Below are 19,284 nucleotides of genomic sequence, written 5' to 3' on the forward strand. Positions count from 1 at the left end.
TCTGCAGGAATGTGCAGACGCCTTTCAACCTCCATTATTGATGAAGAAAGTGCAGCTAAAGGTGAGGCAGCAACAAGCCTGAGGATCATCTGTTAGCTTGTCGCCTAAAGGACGTCGTGGACGCACAGAGAATGTCAGCAACTCCGAGACTAGATTACGAGGGTTTGCTTTTGAATGAAATCAAAATGAATTATCAGCTATCAACGCTGACGACCCCTGAGACTGAGCCCTCAGCTGTTCATGTACAGATAGAGCAGAACTTCACAGTATGCCATGATAATCTGCACAGGAGGTGCTGCCCTCCATCATGTATTCACTGGCATGACAAGTTACCCAAAATCATGTGCAAATGTGATTTTGCACCGATGACGAAACCCAAAGTTGCAGGCAGCGACTCGTTCAGACACTCGACCGTTTCATAAAGGGAAACATGCATATAGAAAAGGAGCTTAACCTGGTTTTCTAACCCAGTTATGAGGCTTAGACACTTCAGCAGAAAACTGGGTTACCTGAGGAACCAGGCTCTGAGGAGAGGCCGCATATTTCACCGAGTCTGTCGGGCTGGAGCCTCAAAGTGACAAGCCACAGCTCACATACCAGACACACCCAGATATCTACTGAACGGCATGGGTGCTGCTGCTGTCATACCAGCTGTGCTGCTCCTAAAAACTGCATTATAGCAGTAACAGTACAAGCAGCAATGGTTATAGAAGTAACAGTTGCAGTAGAAGTCGTAGGAGCAGCGTTAGCATTGTTGTACTTGCTTGTAGTAGCTGTAGTCCATTTCAGAGCAGTGGTGGGGGAGCAACAATTATAGTTAATTATATGGCCAGAAGTATGTGGACACGCAAACGTATATGATTTCCAAATGGTGGTACAGAGACATCACGAGCGAAACTTCTTTGGTGTCAACAGTATCGCAAAGTGTCTCACGGCATACCGTCATATTGTCCAACCCTGGAGCTGGACGCGCAGCAGCTTAAGAAGAGGAAGTTTTAGCATTGGGGGCATCAAAGGTGTCAGCAGTGGCACAGGAAGTAAAGTACTAGCAGTACTCATGGTAGTTGTAGCATCAAAAATAACCCTGGTGGTCAGTAGTGCTATTACAGCGCTCGTGGTGACAGCAGCAGCAGTTACAGCAACAAAGACTGTAAAAAAAGCACGAACACAGTGTCCATGAAGAGTTCAGCTACCATCTTTAGTCAGAACATGAAGGCAGGAAATCCTAATTTGTGAAACAGGGTGTAGTCTGGATGGAGCTGAGGCGTGGCGAGCGAGTGAGACAGGGAGGCTCTTTGTCCCGAAAATCTGGACGATTTCATTTTCAGTCAATCAGAACTGAGCAGCTCAGGTTTCATACTGTGAAGCAGTCTGAGCCCTCAGGGTTCCTGCAGCAGACCTGGACCCGCCACCGGTCAATGTTCAACCATCGTCACCACCAAACCATCGCACACACAAGACAATCACCAGACTCATGACAGGAAAGCACCCAGCTCACAGTAACACCAGCCCACCGGCCGTAAAAGGAGTGAGCGGGACGCCAGGTCGACTTCAAGCATGTGTGGACTGGGAATGACCTGATGTTGGTGCGTTTGTGTTTTCAAACATCGCTGACAGTGTGAGGTTAAAGACTCTGTGTACGAGTAAGAGCCACAGAATGTGTGTGTGTGTGTCAGTATGTGTGAGATTAAGAGTGACCACAAAGTTGAAAAGGGTTATGAAAGAGGCTTAAAATGTCAAACGCTGGAAGCCGTTAATACGGCTGCTGAAAGCAAATGAAGAGCAATGAGAAAACTGTGAAAAATGTGTTGCGTTTTGGGAATGTGGCGGCTCCCGCTCGGTGTGATTTAGCCCTGCAGAACATGTTTTTACCGACTCCTTCTCATTTTTCATCTGCAGGATAGCTGCCTTTCATCTGTGTGTGTGAACCAGTGTGACACAGACACAAAGGAAGGGAACACTGCCGTGTCTCTATGTGGAAATAAGGACACGCTGCTTTACAGAACGCTGCAGTCTGCAGCTCTAAAGCTGGATGCATGTATTCTGTTGCAGCTTTGATATTGCCCAGTTTAACATAGTTGAATTAGCTAATTCCAAAAATACGCCTGTTCTTGAGCATTTGTCCTTGAAACAGAAAACAAAACAGCTTCAACTTGTCCAGCTTGCACTGAACAGTCAGATCTATCGCTCGTTTGACAAAATCTGGTCAGCAGGAAAACAAGCTCGTCCGTGAGCCATTGACTGCAAAATGATGTGAAAGCTAGCATGTCAGTTTCCTTTGTCAGTCAGATATACAGGAAATACATGGAGGACAAATGAACAAAGAACAGGCTGAGATATCTTGACTTTTAGCCTTTAGCACAGGTTAACCTCCTAAAATGCTGGATCCTACTCTTCCAATCATGTAAAATCATGTCTTTACATTGGACTCGTCCTTCCTGGTCGGCGTCCATGTTTTTCTAACTCCACGTCTCCAGTTTGTAACAGAGCTGTGACACTGAAGGCACCATTCATCAGCTTCCACACGCTGCATGGTGCTTAATATGACCAATTCAGTGATGTTGATGTGTGAAATTGGTAGAGTTCCTCTTTAATCCTTATGAGAGACTCTTCGTCTCGTGTCTGTGTGTTAGTCTGCATGGACGTGTCACAAACTAAATGCACAGTGCTCGTGTGCATGCGGCCGCTGGCGTGTGTTTGCGTGTGTGTGCAGCACAGTGAAGTGGGCGTATGTCTTTCTGTGGCCTAGTTTGCACTTTAGATGTAGACCACGGAGGACCACAATGCCGTTCTGCCAGGCTGGCACAGGAAGAGAATAAAGGCAGCGGGCGGCTTTCAAGAGGAACTCTCTGCGACTTAATTTGCCTTAATACAAAATGCAGAAAGTGTGTGCTAACTGAAGCCTCTTTGATCACGCCTGTGGTTGTCCCACAAACCATCATAAAGACAGAAACAACCTGATTTCGTTCATTTTATCACCAAAACTGGTCCAAGCTAGTCACAATGCTAGCTGTCTGGAGCTAATGTGCTGCTAACGCTATATTCTAAATAACTGCTAACTGTGGTCTATTTTTGCTCTTTTTACTCCTTCATGTGTATGTTTCCTGCATGGATTACAGTGCTGTACTTCCTTTAGAGCTTAATGTGGATCTCTCACTGGTGATGCTTCCTGACATGTAGCACAGTGGAGCTAATTTGGCGGCTCGTCTATAATTCTGTAAATCCAGTTTGTTTGTCACGGTTTATGGAGCTCATGGTTTCGCTTCTTGTACAGTTTTCAGTTTCTCTTCCAGCAGAAACCTCAAAGGTGATAGTCAACCTTTACTGGAAGTGTGGTTAGCTCGCCGCTCGCCGCGCACCTGCACACATGGTGAGGGCAGAGGAACGAGCCATCAACAGTTACAGAAAATGAAACCAAGTGTGGTTTCCAGAGATTTTTAAGACAGTTGTTTGGAAACAATTTGGGTCGTCCTTGTGAAGTTTCCTGCGTCAACTGCAAGTTTCTCTGAGGAGGCATTTGACCCACAAGCACAATACAGAAAACCACGAGTCATTTGCGGTGCTGAAAATTTTCTCATGCTGTGTTTGAAATAACAATCTCTCTAAATGAAAACTTAGCAAACTGCATCTGCTGATAAAGACGATGAGATCAAGTTAAAAACTCTGAAAAAGGACAGGAAGTAGAACTTGAATCCACATTATTTTGTTAAATAAGAGTAAGAATGAGCTGTTAAGCTCAATTTCTAGTGCAACAAGGACTTAATGCTTTGATAACCAGACGTTCACATGAAACACAAACAGCCCAGTTTGCACTAAACACAAACCTGTGTGCACACTTTCTTCACATTTCTTTGTTCAGACCTCATGTTACTGGCAGTCATAATGCAAGATGTACAAATAATACACACCAGATAAAAGCAGACAATGGCTGGTATGTGAATCTAATGACATCACCGAAACAGTACACCGCAGCAATGCACTGTGGTTACCAGGCCTTCACGGCACGTTGCAAATAAAACTTTCATTGTTGCACAGAATGTCGCCGAACTCATTCAAGACATCCCAGATAACTGGACGGTGCACTTATGTTGGATGAGAGGTCAAAGTGGCTGCAGCGCTCATATCTGCACAATGCTAATAAAACTGTGACTAATCTGCTTTTGCCTTCACATTTCTTCCTTCCTTAAGCTGTGTTTGGATGCTTTTTAGCACAAAATTCAAGTTGTGTTTTCAGTCAAAAAACTGCCCTTGAATAACTCAGCCTGGTGCACTTTGTTCACTGTGCTCATTTTCATTTTTACAAGACAAACTGCAGCAAGAATAAGAGTCAACGGCCGTGCTAGAGCTCTGTTAAGCTGCACGGAGGCACAGAGGAGCTCTGAGCTAAACGCTAACATCAACATGCTAATATGAAATGACAATACTAAGATGGGGACAGTAAGTAGGTACTATAATGCTTGAAACACACTAAATTTAGCATGTTAACATGCTATCATTCGCTAATTAACGCAAATCACAAGCTGCAGCTGGGGTACATGGGAATGTCTTTGTAAACATCACTCATTTTCATGAGTAATTTCATGATGGCGCTGAAGGAGAAGCCACACAAGCTGGTAATTCATTACCAGAAACCACGCGCTGAAATCTTATGGCATGACAGCAGATAACAACAAAGGCAAAACAAAGAATTCAAACAATCAGCTGACCTGCAGAAGCCAAAACACAGATAAGCTGGCCGATACTGAGCGACACCAACACTCGACTTCCTGGTGAGCCTCACTGTCAGTCAAGTCAACTTTATTCTCTATAGTCCAATATAACAAGTCACACATTTGCCTTTACAATCACCATGAAACAAACGGGCCTGTGTCTGAAGCCTCTGCGGGGAGGGATGGGAAGATGCAGCACTGACTCAGCTCACAAAAACATCTAAACAGCAGCTTATCAGTGAACTCCACCCAGATGAAGAAGATAGAAACTAGCACATTTCTCTGAACGCCTGGTAGTGCAGCAGCTAGACAGTCACTCTTCAGCACAACAAAATCTTTACTCAGACAAAATCCTAAAATTAGTTCCCCTCTCTTCTTACAGCCTTTGATCATGTGTGCTCTATCTCAGCCTGAGATCTCCACACATTGATCTGTCACACTGCTTGACGGCTGATGAAAATCTTCTACTTCATATAAAAACCGCAAATATTCTCTCCAGAGTGTCATGATAAGGCCTCCTTCGTGTAACTTCAGACTGAAAAGACATTTTTGGGAGCAGAAGGAACAATTTCACATTTCTGTTTGAGGCTTTTGATGCTGATTGGTTTCTACGTGGGTGCCGGTATCAAAGCCTGAATCTGGAAGACAAACCGTGCTGAGGGACAGGAAGGAAGACAGCAGTCAGAGGGAAGGAATGCTCTGATAAAGGAGGACTGGGGATAGGGAGCGTTCAGGAAGACTGAAGTGGAAAACGCTGTGGTCTGATGGAGCAGTGCAGGCAGAATCATTATCAGCGTGCAGAATGTGTCAATGCAAAGTGACGGATGGCCACAGTTACTGCTGGAGATGATGAGCAACGTTTCTGCAAGTTATGAAACCCAACCCTTAAAATCTACAGCGCACGTGTGATTCAAGCTTCTGCAAAACTGAGAGGGGCTAGCGCCCCTCACGAGGAGGTGGCAGTCAGAGGACGGGGTCAAAGGTCAAGGTACTCACCGGCTTCTTGAGGAAAAAGACGGACAGGGCTCCGATCAGAGGCATGTCCCCCAGCAGAGGCTCCATCACCACTCTCATCGTACCATGAAGCTGGACAGAGGACAAAAAACATGGCGGATCAGCCTGTAACCTCTCAGCGATGTGTCCACTGCGTATTTCACTGCATCTCATTGACACCTACTACGACCATCGTCCTTTTCATCGAATGCTAAGCCTGCCTGCTACGCCGCAGACTCAGAGACTGACATTCATGTCTTCTGTTCCTGCAGCGAGTTGACTGAGAGGTTTGTCAGCCGACATGTTGAACCAACAATCATTGCTGGTGATCTTTCGTGACCTGTGTGATTGACGGTGCAAAGGAACTGGAATGTCGACAACCTCAGAGGTGTCACTGATGTCGTCAAACTAGGGGAGAAAATGCAAAATAAGGTCTTTTGGCCATGTGTTGGATTGTGCCATTGTTGGGCTGATACTGTCCATTTGGTAACTTGCTCATTTTAAAAGGCTTTCTGGAGCACACGGCCTCGAGCTTTTCAAAAAACAAGGACAAACTCATTTGACATTCAGCTGTCTCCACTGATATCAGACGAGGAAACGCTGGCATTGGAAAACCTTTGTTGTGGAGTCATGAGGAGACACTGATGCAAAACTCTCAAAGGAAAGAAGTGATGATTATAGCAGAGGCTACAAGAAGTGGTTACACTGAAATTACAGAGTGTAAGTGAACGTTTCCCCTGAGAGCTTTTCGTTATTATGGACGCAGCTTTCTCAGTGGCTGCAGTGACTCAAAGCTCAGATATGTAGACTGCCCGTCTGCAGCACCAAATTTGGTCGTAGCTCGCTCTGAGTAATCAAATACCAGCATTTTGCTCATCAAAACGGCTGCAGTGGAAAGAATGAAGACAGTCTTTTGTTTATCCCCGCCGGCCTCCTGTAGCTTGAACATGAGGATGCTTTATAAATCATGTGCAGCAGACAACGCTGTGTCAGGATCCACTGAAGCAGAAGAAGAAGTAAGTGATGTAGTTTGGGAGGAAAACTCCTTCCTAGAGTGTGACTCATCGTTCACGATAAGCTGTACGTTAACGTCTGACACACACTGCAGCTGTAAAACTGAATCCATACAGAAAGCAAATATTAGCCGTCTTGGACACGCAGACGTTTCTCGGCAGATCCCTCAAACTCTCCTCTCCACTCACTTTCTCTCCCTCCCTTCCTCTGATCTCTGAACAGCAAATATGGCCTGATCCTCTGCCAACAGCACAGTGGATAATGTCTCCTTTATCAGCGCTGTGTCAACACGTTACATAAAAGTGTCCCTGGAGAGGTCATGGGTTAACACAGGGGTCAGGGTCCAAGGAATCCAGGCTACCGCCAATTCAGCCTGCAAGTACTGTCGCTTTTATCTTCTCATCTCATCTCTTCTTTCTTAAATTTGGGGTAATTTCGGTGTTTTCTACCTCAGAAGCCATTTGTAAGTTAACATACAATATCAACCAATCATCAACGGGTTCAGTAATTAGCTGTTTCAGTCATTTATCAGGGGAAGTTTCCACAGATTCACTGTTTCAGCATTTAAAATTCAAGGATTTGCTGCTCTTCTCTTTCATATCTTTGTTAGTTGAATATCTGAGTTCTCAACAAATTCTCACATTTGAGAACCTGAAACCAGAGAATACGTCTCATTTTTGCCTGATAAATATTGATTAACTGTCAGAATAGTTTCCGATTTATATCGATCGACTGTTCAGGAAACAGACACGTCCTGCCACTTCTCACTGTAAGAGACTCTGGCTGACAAAGCTGCACCTTTAAAGTCACAAAAGGCCTCTCACGCTGCTCCTCCACACCGCGGTCGTACCTGTATGCTTTTGATTCCAGCTCTGCAGTAGTATTTCTTGATGTCCACGTCGATCTCTGTGTTCCCGACAAAGCTGAAAGGAGGATGAAGAAAAACGCAGTAAGAGGATTAACATCATAATCTGAAAGCGAGGGAGAAAAGCTTGTTTTGTCTTCGTTCTCTTCTCAACATTTTTATGCACAGTTTCATATTTAAGAAAGACTCAGACACGGTTTTTAGTAAACATTAATTTAACGAGAATAAATAGTGCATTTAAGGCTGTTTGCACTACTTTCACTGCTTGTTAGCAGGATCACGTCATCGTCGTTTTCATGGGGTTTCTCGACAAAAAACGAACATATGAAATATCACCGTCCTGCAGGAATTAAAAGCCATCAGTGTCTTTGTGACTGAGAAGGTTTATAGTGTACCTGATCTGCAGGTCCATGATGACCTGCCTCTTGTCCACATTCTCCGTGTAAACCTTCACCCCGTTCACTCTGAGCGGCTGCAGAAACACAGATATGACAACGACAAGTGAGCAAACCTTTCCTAAATCTAATCAGACTCTTGTTGAACCGCAACAAAGCAGACAAAAATAGAAACGCCAATAAATGACCTGAACGCCCACACCTTGACAGAAGCGATGAGCAGCAGTATGAACCAGTCATTTAGCATGTTTCGGCCCATTTAGAACAAGGCATTGTGTGTTTTTCCTTCAAGCTGGGTGCTTTCTTTTCACTTACTTTTGATTAAATGATCCATCATGTTAAACATTACGCCCCCTTTTATTGCTGTCGTGTGGAAAAGTGCTATAATGTTACTCTTTACCAGTGAACTACTGTTTGCATTAAAATCACCATCGCAGCCTCCGTGTCGTTATCTCCTCACCTTGTCGCCCATGTCGATCTTGGTGAAGCAGAAGGAGCTGAGATGAGGGTTGGCGCCCTTCACCGCCGGCTCGATGGTGTCCCTGAACAGCTTGTCCACAAACTGACAGATGAACGGCCACATCTGCTTCACCGTCTGAGGAACAAGAGACAGGAGGGAAGGATTAGACAAGTATACCGCGTCCACATCCCACATAGTCTCCGGCAGGCTGGAGCTACGACCTGTTTCAGATGACTTGGCACATTCCTGGTAGCGCTGTTTGTTGTTGACATACGCCTAAAATCGTTGGAGAGGGCTGCTTTTACTGCATGCTCAGTGGACTTAAATAACCTCCATCCCACAGAGGATTTCCCATGTTCTCTTTCTTTTTGTGGGAAGAGACAGGAAATGATCTGCTATCTTACAGTTGGGAGACGCTACAGGTTTCTGTTGCTTTGAGGGTCAATACAAAGCAGGACTCACTTCAAAACTAGAGCTCAAGGATGGATGGATACCAACGTCAACCTTAAGATAAGCTTTTGTGTTGCCATACTGCTAATCCTGCTGGTTAGCCTGTTGAATTGGCTGTTAGCACGTTCTGCGGCTAATGTGGCTGGTAGCATCTATTGTAGACCCACACAATGGAGCAATGTTGGCGTATTTAATATCAAGAGACAGTCAAGAGAAACTGTGTGAACTTTAAGCCTCATTTGAAGCCAGTTAATTAAGACGTGCTAGTCTGGTTGCTTTTTGTGTTGTCTCACATAGCCAGAGCTAACGTTAGCTACACACGCTCAGCTGGTTTTGTTGGTACGGAAAGCCCCCTCTGCTGTGTGATGTGTTGGTATGTATGTCTGACATGCCCCACGGTACATTGACTTTTGTACTTCTATAATTTACTCTGTTTAAAGTATATCATATCGGTATGTGTCGCTGTCAGTGTTCAGCAGCCCCAAAAGCCGCCGTGTTACCAGTTTAACTACATTTCTCAGTATCATGGTGCTCGTCACTGTTTTCTGATTTCTTGATTAATCTTTCTTGTTGTCCCTTTAAATCAGACTCTCTTTACCTGTAAACAACAATTAAAGACTAAAACAATGGCCGTAAACATGAAAACCATCCTTGGATATTAGGAAGCTCTCTCCCTGATCATCTACATCCATTAACTTCTTACTGGAAGTCCAAATAAACATTTACAGTAAGCGATGCTCTTCCAGGTGCCAATTGCTCTCTCTCTTTCTCTCTCTCTCTCTCTCTCTCTCTCTCCTTCTCTCTCTCTCCCCAGGGAGGTGGGAGCACTGGGTCAGGGTCTAGCAGAGTTCTAGATTCAGATACTATTTATAAATCCTACCTGTCTGCCTCTGCTAGCTAACAGGCTAACAGCATCTGATGTAGACCAACAAGCAGTGGGCGAGAAAAACAAGAGATAAAGTTAATGACTCTGTGTGTGTGTGTGTGTGTGTGTGTGTGTGTCTGTGTGTGTGTGTGTGTGTGTGTGTACCTTATTCAGCCACTCCACTCTTTCCACATCTGGATAATGGACCTGTAATAAGAGACAGGAAGGAAACAGTCAGAATCATCATTGAAGTGTTTACAGAGTTACCATCAGTGTCACATTCTTTGATTCTTCCATGTTGGTCTGGTGTCTGCTCTTACTCCTCTGACATTAGTGTAGGGAGGTTTTAGTCCTCCACATAGGACTAAAAGATCATAGATGTACTGTTGCCACTTTATTAAGTACACCTTGCTCAAACAACACCCTGCCTTCACGAGGGTCATGATGTCGTTTCTGAGGCTGCAGTTTGTGGTGCTGTTGAATTATACTGCATTATACTGAGAGGTGTCTCTAATATTTTGTCCACCCTTTTTACATCAATGAGACTAAATATCTGTAAAATCAAAAAAAATTCCACTGCACAATAAAGGTGAACATTTTTGATACTAAAATGAGCTGAAAAACGGCAAATACAGTAAACTCTGAGTATTTCATTGTGCAGCAAACTGCAGGTCTGCGCGGACGACAGCTTCAGAGCAAAGCCGAATTACTACAGATAAACACATTGCTTCCTCTTTGTTTTGATACGGTCTTATGTGTCTTGTGCTTTTGGCCCCAGTTCATGGCAGCTCTCTTTGGCAGAGCACTCAGACGTACTGACACTGAAATATTACAACAAAACCCACAAACACGCACACACTTGGCAACTAAAATATGGAGATTATAAAGGAGAAATTTGATGGAAATTCAACATAATTCAGTTCAGCTGATCTTTGTTAGTTGATCTTTTCAGAAGAACTTTCTCCACATGAATATGAAGCGTTTATATATGTCTGAAAATCACCCTGTGAGCACCAAAGTTAATCTTTGTCACCCAAAGACTTGAGACAGTGCTGCCTTGAGCTCATAATAACACATCTTGGTTTAGCATGTCAGCATGCTAACATTAGCACTAAACACAAAGTACAGCCGAGCCTGATGGGATATCGACAGATGTAGATACATTTTGACCTGACGGTGGCGCTACAGGAGAAGTGATGAGCACGGGACCAGGGAAAAGGGAGCACCAAGATTATTACAACCTGAGGATGTAAAAATAGTTGTTTCAGTCTGGACCAAGTGACCGACAGGCAGGCTGGCGTAGCCGTCCACGGAGCCATGCTGCTAACGTGGCTAAGTGACTCATGTTTTACTTTTATTGCATGCAGGTATCACTTTCTGCCAAATGATGGACGTCCCACAGAGAAATGAAGCTGCTGACTGTATCAGCAGAGCTCTGACTACCTGAGAGGACAGAGTCTGCGAAGCCACCGTGGGATGCAATCTGACAGGATGTCAGTACGGCGGCATCAGAGCTGTTGTGGAGGACTGACAGCCACCTGTGACACACCTGTTATATAACTGACAGGCTGCAGGCCAGGAGCAGATACACAGAAACCCTCAACCACTGCATGTGAATATGACCATAAACACAACGTATTTGTATGGAGACGACGCACAGGTGGACCAGGACCAGGTTTTAGTCTGATTTGTGAAGTCAAAGCATCCCAGCATCTTTGAGCCGGACACAAAATTATCCTGCAAAGCATGTACAAGATACACCTGGACAAGTGACACATCGAGTTTAACAGGTCAAGGCAGCACATCCGACAGAACCGAGGGGCTACTGAACTGGAAACAACACGAGGGGGCAGCTCGACATAATAATGAGGTGGAGGCTGCACACACCTATTATGGGTCCTTGAAGAAGTATCAGATAAAACACAATAATACACTAAAATATTATGAAAAAAATATATAAAGACATAAATATAATAATAACAAATATAAAAAGGGGCTAGCTGACATGCACAAAATTGCTTACTTTTTATGTAAAACTGATTGACATTGGGCCTTTGACAGTAGGTTTAATCTAATAATTTCATATTATCTTTGTGTCATTTTTGACATTTATATAGACTGAGTTTCTTTTTGAACAATGAATGCAGCACTGCAGGGAACAGTTCATGTGCACACAGTTGTGCATCCTACACATAAACAACACGCTCGCACTGACGGCGTCGGCGTCACGTGGTGTTTTTCTTTGGGTTAAAATTCCAGTTACTATTTATAGGACACTGACAGCAAGGTCTTGTGTCTGGACTCTGCAAGCGTTGATGGGTTTCATGAGCGTTTGATGACCTGTTGTCCTCTACGCATCACATGGCAAAAGCTGAGCTGCTGCTGTGAATTGAGAAAACAAAGATTTTTCTCCTCATGCCCTCTCTACTGTATTCCCTACCACTTATTTCATTGGGTTTTTTTGCTGTTTTACCAAGAAAACTAACTACAGAAGTGTGTTACTGGCACCGTTACAAAAAAATCTGCTCAGTTTCTGCTGGCAGTGAGGAAATTTTCACATAACTCCATCGCATAAGGCTGAGCAGACATGATGCACAAAGGTCCGATAAAGCCATTCACTGATGGAAATGTAGTTTTCTCCAAGGGTGAAAAAGCCAAAACAACATATAAAACATATAAAAACACTATGTACTTCATCAGTCAAAAGCACTTGTGGTCGTATTAAACATAAAGTAGCGCCTCAGTCTTATTTTATTGTGCTGCCTGCCTTGAATTACTGAAATACAGGAAGTCAACTCTACCAGCTGACCACACATGATCATCTTTGTCATGGTGTCATGGGAATGAAGCTCCATGAATAGCAACAAAGGAATGAAGTCACATCAGAGGGCAGAGGAGTCAAAGTTACTGGAATGTAGCCAAACATGTAAATGGTACACAAATTGTTGGTCATTTAAGTTCACACTGTGGAGCGTCCACAAGTCTGTTCATGGTTGAAGCTAACGCTAAGCTGCGGCAGATGCGGCCGTGATCCGTCCCTGCACTGTCCTCCAGTGAGCACCTGTCCTAATCACAGCAGTTAGCTACACTGTCTGTGTCTGCTGCAACTTCAGGGACCTCAAGACAAAACAAAGGAGCTGGAATCGCAGAGTAAATGGAGGAAAGAATGACTCATATGTGCAATAAAACAGGCAGCGGCAGAAGCACAATTTTCTCCCCTTTTAGGGTAAACAACTGAGACAAGGAAAGCAAAGCTGAAACAGCATATGGAGAAAAAAAAGTAAAGGAAACTCAGCATGGAAAGAGTCATGCAGTTAAGCTCAGACCAGGAGCAAATGACAGTCATCCACGTGAAGTAAACAGGAAACAACACGTAGGAGGTACTAATGAAGCAGCCAGCAGCACTCAGCATTAGACACAAAACTGAAGACATGAAGACACAAAAGCTGAACACAACAATGAGGAGGATTCTGGGAGATTGAAACCAAAGTGCAATAAAGGCTCTTAGATAATAAAAAAACAAACTAAATGATCTTAACAATGCTCTGCAGCCTCCAGCGACAAAGCAAGGAAACGGATTCATACCCTCAAAAGAAACAGGAACATTTCTGTTTTTAGAGCAACAATGGCTGTGGGACAAAGGTTTTTAAAGGTCAATCATTCCCTCCTTCAGCTCTCAGCAGAAAATCTGGAAGCTTTAGCTCAGTTCACGCCAGAAGAACGGCGTCCTACTCCAGCAGATTTCCTGCCAAATCCCACCAAACGGCTCACAATGCAAACCTGCAGCGTGGAGGCCTCTGGACACTGACAGTTTTCTCAAACATGGACTCTTGAGATTGTCTCACAATTAATTTGGTCCTGATCTAATGAATGCAATATGCTCCACCAAGTATCTTCCTTTTCCTACATCATCAAAATTAAATACTACACACTGTGATAGATGTGGTATAAATACTATCACCTGATGTTCATCTAAAAAATACTTCAGGCAGAAGAAGGTTCTCACTGGCGAGTACTGGGGGCCTGTGTTAGCATGCTACAAGCTAACAGAGCTAATTAGCTAAGGGTTTGTTTTTGGTTTGGTTTAAAAATACCTGTAAGCGTGTACTCCAGGTGTTTCACTTTGATTGAATGATGCATTTCCACTGTTAATCTCACCATGATAACTTTCCAGACTTAAAATCCTTAAACTGCTGTGCGATGTCTGTGCAGGGCATCTAATAAGCCTGCAAACCTACGGATGTGTTACTCACTGTATCATGTTTCATCTGCCTGTAGTAACATGTCCACACCAGCACTGACGTTGCATTTCTTTATACACAGCTCTGTTGCAACCGTCGTAATACTCCTCAGAAACATGGCTTCTGTAGGGTCTCCTGTACAGAACAAGAGGCTGAGAGCTTTCTGTCAAATTCCACAGAATAAGGAAAAATACTTCCAGGACCAGTGCCCCACCCCACCTGGCAACTCCACTGGTGATCAGTATGAGGTTGAAGAATCACTTTTGGTTTAGCATGTGTGTGTTTGTGTGTGTGTGTGTGTGTGTGTGTGTGTGTCAATGAGGGTGAGACTCACAGTCCAACTATGCAACAGCTGTTTGGAAATCCTACCTCCTTTTCCAGCCCCACCCCCGATACAATGCATGTGTTTGTGCGAGGCAGCGAGGTGTGGAGAGGACGAAGAATCCTGCCAAGTACTGCTGGAATTTATTAATTCAAAGTGCAAGTGACAAATGAGAAGAAAACTGCATTTCCTGCCGTCATCTTTTCACTACCCGCTGACTAAAAATCAGTTTCCGACAAGAGGATGGCAGCGCTCCTCTCCCCAGCCACAACAAAACCAAGGGAAGCCGCTCAATCGGCCTCTCCTCGAGCTGCAGAAGGTGTTGAAAGGTGCAGAAACAGGAAACCTTTATGACGAGACGGCTGCTCCATACTGACGTCTATATTTAGGCTCAGAGAGACGGAGAGACAGACGAGCCGTCGAGGATGTGAGGGGGACAGACCGCGGCCAGGACGAGGGATCGGTCGAGGAAATCTGAGTGTTCTGCTGTGTAAAGACAGAACCAGACTAGATTCTGATGTTTAGTGGATTCAGATCACAGCAACCTGCAACAGTGAGGCTGTAGTTAGCTACAAAAAGTGGGCTTTAAAATGCACCGCTTAATTTGGGTTGTATTAAAGTCAACATGGCTGCAAAGTAAAGCAACAAATTCTACAAACATAACAGCCTAAATACTTCTAATTTGACTGGGCTTTGGATTTGTTTGGAACTAAAATGAATGTGGCTCCAGAACAAGGTACTATGGTGTCATGCCACTCTCAAACTGAAGACACATCGGCTAAAAGAAAAGATCTCTGAAGTGATAAGCTGTGTTGCTGAAGACCCTTTCTGCTCCATCGTTCACTGTGCTTCTACAGCACGTTGTGTTTTCACTACAAACCCTGTGATGAGCTAAATTCCCCTGCAGGGACTCTTTCGTTTGAATACATTTGAATGGAAACCGAGCGTTTGACAGCATCGTATGCTGGTCCCCTCTCAGCAGTCAGACTGTTGATGTGACTAGAACTGAATGAGCTCTTTATATCTACAGAGGGAGGGGTCCTCTTCCATGGGGTCCGCCATATTTCTACAAGAACCCACAACAAACAAACATTTTTGGTGGCCACCGTAGGGGAGATTGGGGCGAGGGGTATTCAGTCAGCTGCTATCTGTATCACCACTGTATGTCACTAAATGCTTCACACTGGACCTTAAAGGCTATTTTGGGGCGTTTACATCCACATCGAGTCAAGACTGTGAGGACTGTGGACCTTTCTATCATTAGAGCGTGCAGTAAAAGGCAACAATTCATACTCAGTTCAACAGATGTGGATGTAAACACCCTCAGATGAAGTCGCTCATCTAATAGTCATTTTTCAGCGTACTGAAGAAGAGCCTTGAAGGAAAGCAGTCCAAACACTCAGAGACTGTTGGGAAAAGGACAGGCAGCACAAGGCTTTTCTGCTCCTCCACATTGTTTCCATTCTCCGTTGTAGCGCTGAGCCCCACCCTTTGGCACATCAAAAGCGCAGGGACGGCCCACCCACGCCACGTCACACGAGACGAAGGGAAGGCAGACACAAAGTGAAACACATAGGCCGCCCTGGGGGAACTTTCCGTATCTGTCTTTTCAAAGATTGATGACAAACTCAGGCTGTTTTAACATTTCAGAGTGAAGAGCAGAGGTTCAGCTACTTTTCCTGCTCCACCCAGCTGCACATCCACAACCGCCCAGAACAGCCACTGACAACACCACCACAATTCATCTGAGCGGTACATGCAAGCACCACTTTACTCCAGATGACATACTCTTCTGCTTGGTAGCTTTGTGAAACATACAGACCTCAGTGTATTAACGAGATTTCTGAGAAAAAAAAATCCATACTGACAAGTCTACTTGCTCACTTTTTCTGAGCTTCTTAAATCTCAAAAACATGGTGGTGCTGAACGCTCAGGAAAGTGCTGATAGTTATTTATCACTTAATCAATTAGTGGCTCAACTAACTCCCTTAATAATATATGAGGCTTGACTGTTAAAAGTCGGTTATCCAGTAAAAACACTACTTTTCAGTTTCAAAGAAGTTTAAATGAAATACCTCAGATTTTCTAGATGACCTTTTAAAAGAAACTGCATATCAAACATTGGATGATTTACCTTTAAGGTATCGGACAGATTGATTTAATGGTGCATACAGTGGTACAAACTGAGCAGCCCTGAATGACCTCGGCTTGGATTTACATTACAGCGTTGGCTTTCATCTGTCTGTTATGGCTCCCCCCGATTCAGCTTTGCACCACTGTCACTTCCTCTGATTAGGTTAAATGCAATGAAGTAATCAGAATCAATCCAAAGCCAATTCAACAAGTCTAAACCCAAATGTCAAACACTCTCACGTCAACAGCTCGCAGTTGGCACTGAGGTGCTGATGGCCGAGTGGTATGAGACCTGTAAACACAACAGCTTATTGGGCCCTTTCTGGTCACCTCTTCATGCAAAATGCATAAAAGAACAGAGAAACACTGTCCTAAGGCAGGAAAAATCCTCTAAACCTGAAAGAAATTGGCCGCACAAGTAAGTCCTTTGTGCTACTGTAACTAGGAAGGCATGATTCCTCTTTGAACGACATCCAGTCAAAACAGCATCCACAGGAACATGGTTTTATTACACAAAGTGAGCAAAACGTCCAGACCAGTACTTCACTGACCTCACTCCTTTTCAGTAATGCTGCTGTTGCTGCAGACATTTCATCATACCCCCCCGCCCCACCTTCATCATGCCCCGACCACTAACAACCTCTGTGGCCCTAAGCCTGAAAACTTCATTTAGAAATCAATTCGGCCACAGTTCAGACCGTCCAAATACCCAAAAGTGATTAAACACACTGAAATGAGCTGCGTTTGAGCATGCAAGCACGGCAATCTGACATATATTTACTTATTATTTTAATCGCAGCCAAACGGATGCTAGAGAGGCTTAACAGAGTTGTTTAGCAGCACTATTTTAGAATGACAGTGTTCAGAAAAAATCAATTATATTTCAAGCCACGCATTGCTAATCACATTAAGCTTTAAAGGCTGCACACAGGATTCTTATCTTTGCTCTGATCGGCACAAACTTCATGATTTTCCAGCTTACGTGGATCAAAGGATTACAGGCCAATCGAGCGATGGCGGACGGACGGACGGACACGCCGAGGTACACACACGAGAGCTGAAAAGACGCCGTACGGCTTCTCTCAAAAGCACACGCCATTTTTAAACTCATGTTGTGTAAGACCAAAGATCTGAGGATGGCAGGAAGAGATGAATTAGAATGAACAGGATCAAAACATATTAAAAATCAAAAGACAGGATACGTAAAAGCCTTTTTCTTGCAGTGTAGTGACACTTTTCTTTCATCGCATTTCAAGTTCGGATGCCTTTCCTTATACTTTCCTTTTGGCTCGATGTCACTGAATTCAGTTTCCTCATGACTGAAATTTGATGCAGGAACTTGTGGGATGATTTATTTGTAACACAGTTAAAACCTGCAGGTTCTAATATCAAATAAAGGAAGAGATGCCTGATGTCAAACAAGCCCTATCCAACGACACCTTATTCCAGATCACATGTTCAAAAGGTTTTATTCCACAGAATCACGCCGCCATTTGTTCTGTTTGACTGACAATAAATAAATAAATCTCAACTCAAGGTCCACTTACTGCTTTTTTTTTTAGCTTTTAACAGCTGATGTTTATCATTATTATGGAATTAGTCTTTTGATTGGACCATAAAACATTAGAAAACTTGAAAGACCCAAACTCTGCTCTATCATTTTCCATCAGCGAGCGAGGATGTATACATGCATCCTTTTGTGTGTGAGGGAGTCAGCGTCAGTTTGCCTTGGCTAAAATAAAACCGCACCGTTACCTCAGGCGTTCTTGGCCTGTGGACTCTGAGCTGCTGCCCACACTGCCCATCAAGCCTCATTTCAGGCATATTTTCTGAGAGCGCGAGCCAAGACGCCAGGCTCTCCTCCAAAATCCATATTTCAGTGATGATCACAGTTGCTCTGCTGCTTGCCAGCGTAATGCAGATGTGCTTCATTTTGTTGATTTTACACACACAGACGGAGTGTTTTATACAATACATGACACTTCATCCACTGTGCCTGAAAACATCATTAAATTAGGCTGATCTTTATTGTTTCAGCATGATGAAATTCACTGAAAGATAAAAAAAACGCTTATTACTTTCTGATTTCTGTCACTACATGGTGATAATATCTTTGAGTTTTGGAGGGTCGATTGTACATAAACGACTTTGATGACCTCACCTTTGACTCTGTAAAACTGCAATTAGCATTTTTAATTAGTATCAGACTTGTATTTTTGATTCTGAAATCCCTGAATATACTTGTTTAAAGCACATTTCTCATATTACAGAACCCATGAAACACCAGTCTACTGGTAAACCTCGTGGAAGCTAACGTGTGAATCATCTTTGAACACCACAAAGGCTCATTTGTTTGAGCAGATTGCCAAAGCATCAACAGCCAAAATGGCGGGTCAATAACCATCATTTAGAGATTGAAGTCTTTCTAGAAAACACTCTGTTCTGAGCTTTTTAAATATTGGTTGGACAAATCTGAAGACTAAACAGTTCATTTCATTACTGTACAAGCAAACAACACGAATATGACTGGGCTTCATGATGCCTGTTAGTTGCAGAGTTTTGAGGTTAGTGTGACAGAGGTGAATCAGATAAAGTATCAGGGACAGAATGACAGGGCCTCAGTGTCTTTCAGGGGTCAAAGGTCGCCGCTGATTGTTTGGCTCATTATCAGAGGGACGTGTTAATCTCCTGACATCCTTTCACTGGTTTGCCAGTTTCCCTTTAATCAGGCAAACAATGAGCTGTCAATCAGCACCGTTTGGTTTACACATCCAAGCGCTGTCGGGGGTTAAAACATCTGTGAAGTCAAACACGCAACATAAAGATAAAAAACACGC

The 19,284-nt window shown here is 43.8% G+C and overlaps 1 protein-coding gene across 4 annotated transcripts in view; it reads right to left on the reverse strand.

The window, feature by feature from the left end:
• esyt2a (extended synaptotagmin-like protein 2a) overlaps positions 1-19,284 on the reverse strand; it is a 40,606-nt gene that overhangs the window by 17,009 nt on the left and 4,313 nt on the right. For all 4 annotated transcript variants that reach the window (XM_076744780.1, XM_076744779.1, XM_076744778.1 and 1 more), the window contains exons 3-7: positions 9,917-9,958; positions 8,437-8,571; positions 7,977-8,053; positions 7,567-7,639; positions 5,706-5,795 (exon numbers count right to left, since the gene is read on the reverse strand). In XM_076744780.1, coding sequence (XP_076600895.1) covers positions 5,706-5,795; positions 7,567-7,639; positions 7,977-8,053; positions 8,437-8,571; positions 9,917-9,958 — 417 coding nt within the window. The remainder of the gene's footprint in view (positions 1-5,705; positions 5,796-7,566; positions 7,640-7,976; positions 8,054-8,436; positions 8,572-9,916; positions 9,959-19,284) is intronic.

The sequence above is a fragment of the Chaetodon auriga genome, chromosome 12, assembly GCF_051107435.1.
Source record: "Chaetodon auriga isolate fChaAug3 chromosome 12, fChaAug3.hap1, whole genome shotgun sequence".
NCBI classification, from domain to species: Eukaryota; Metazoa; Chordata; class Actinopteri; order Chaetodontiformes; family Chaetodontidae; genus Chaetodon; species Chaetodon auriga.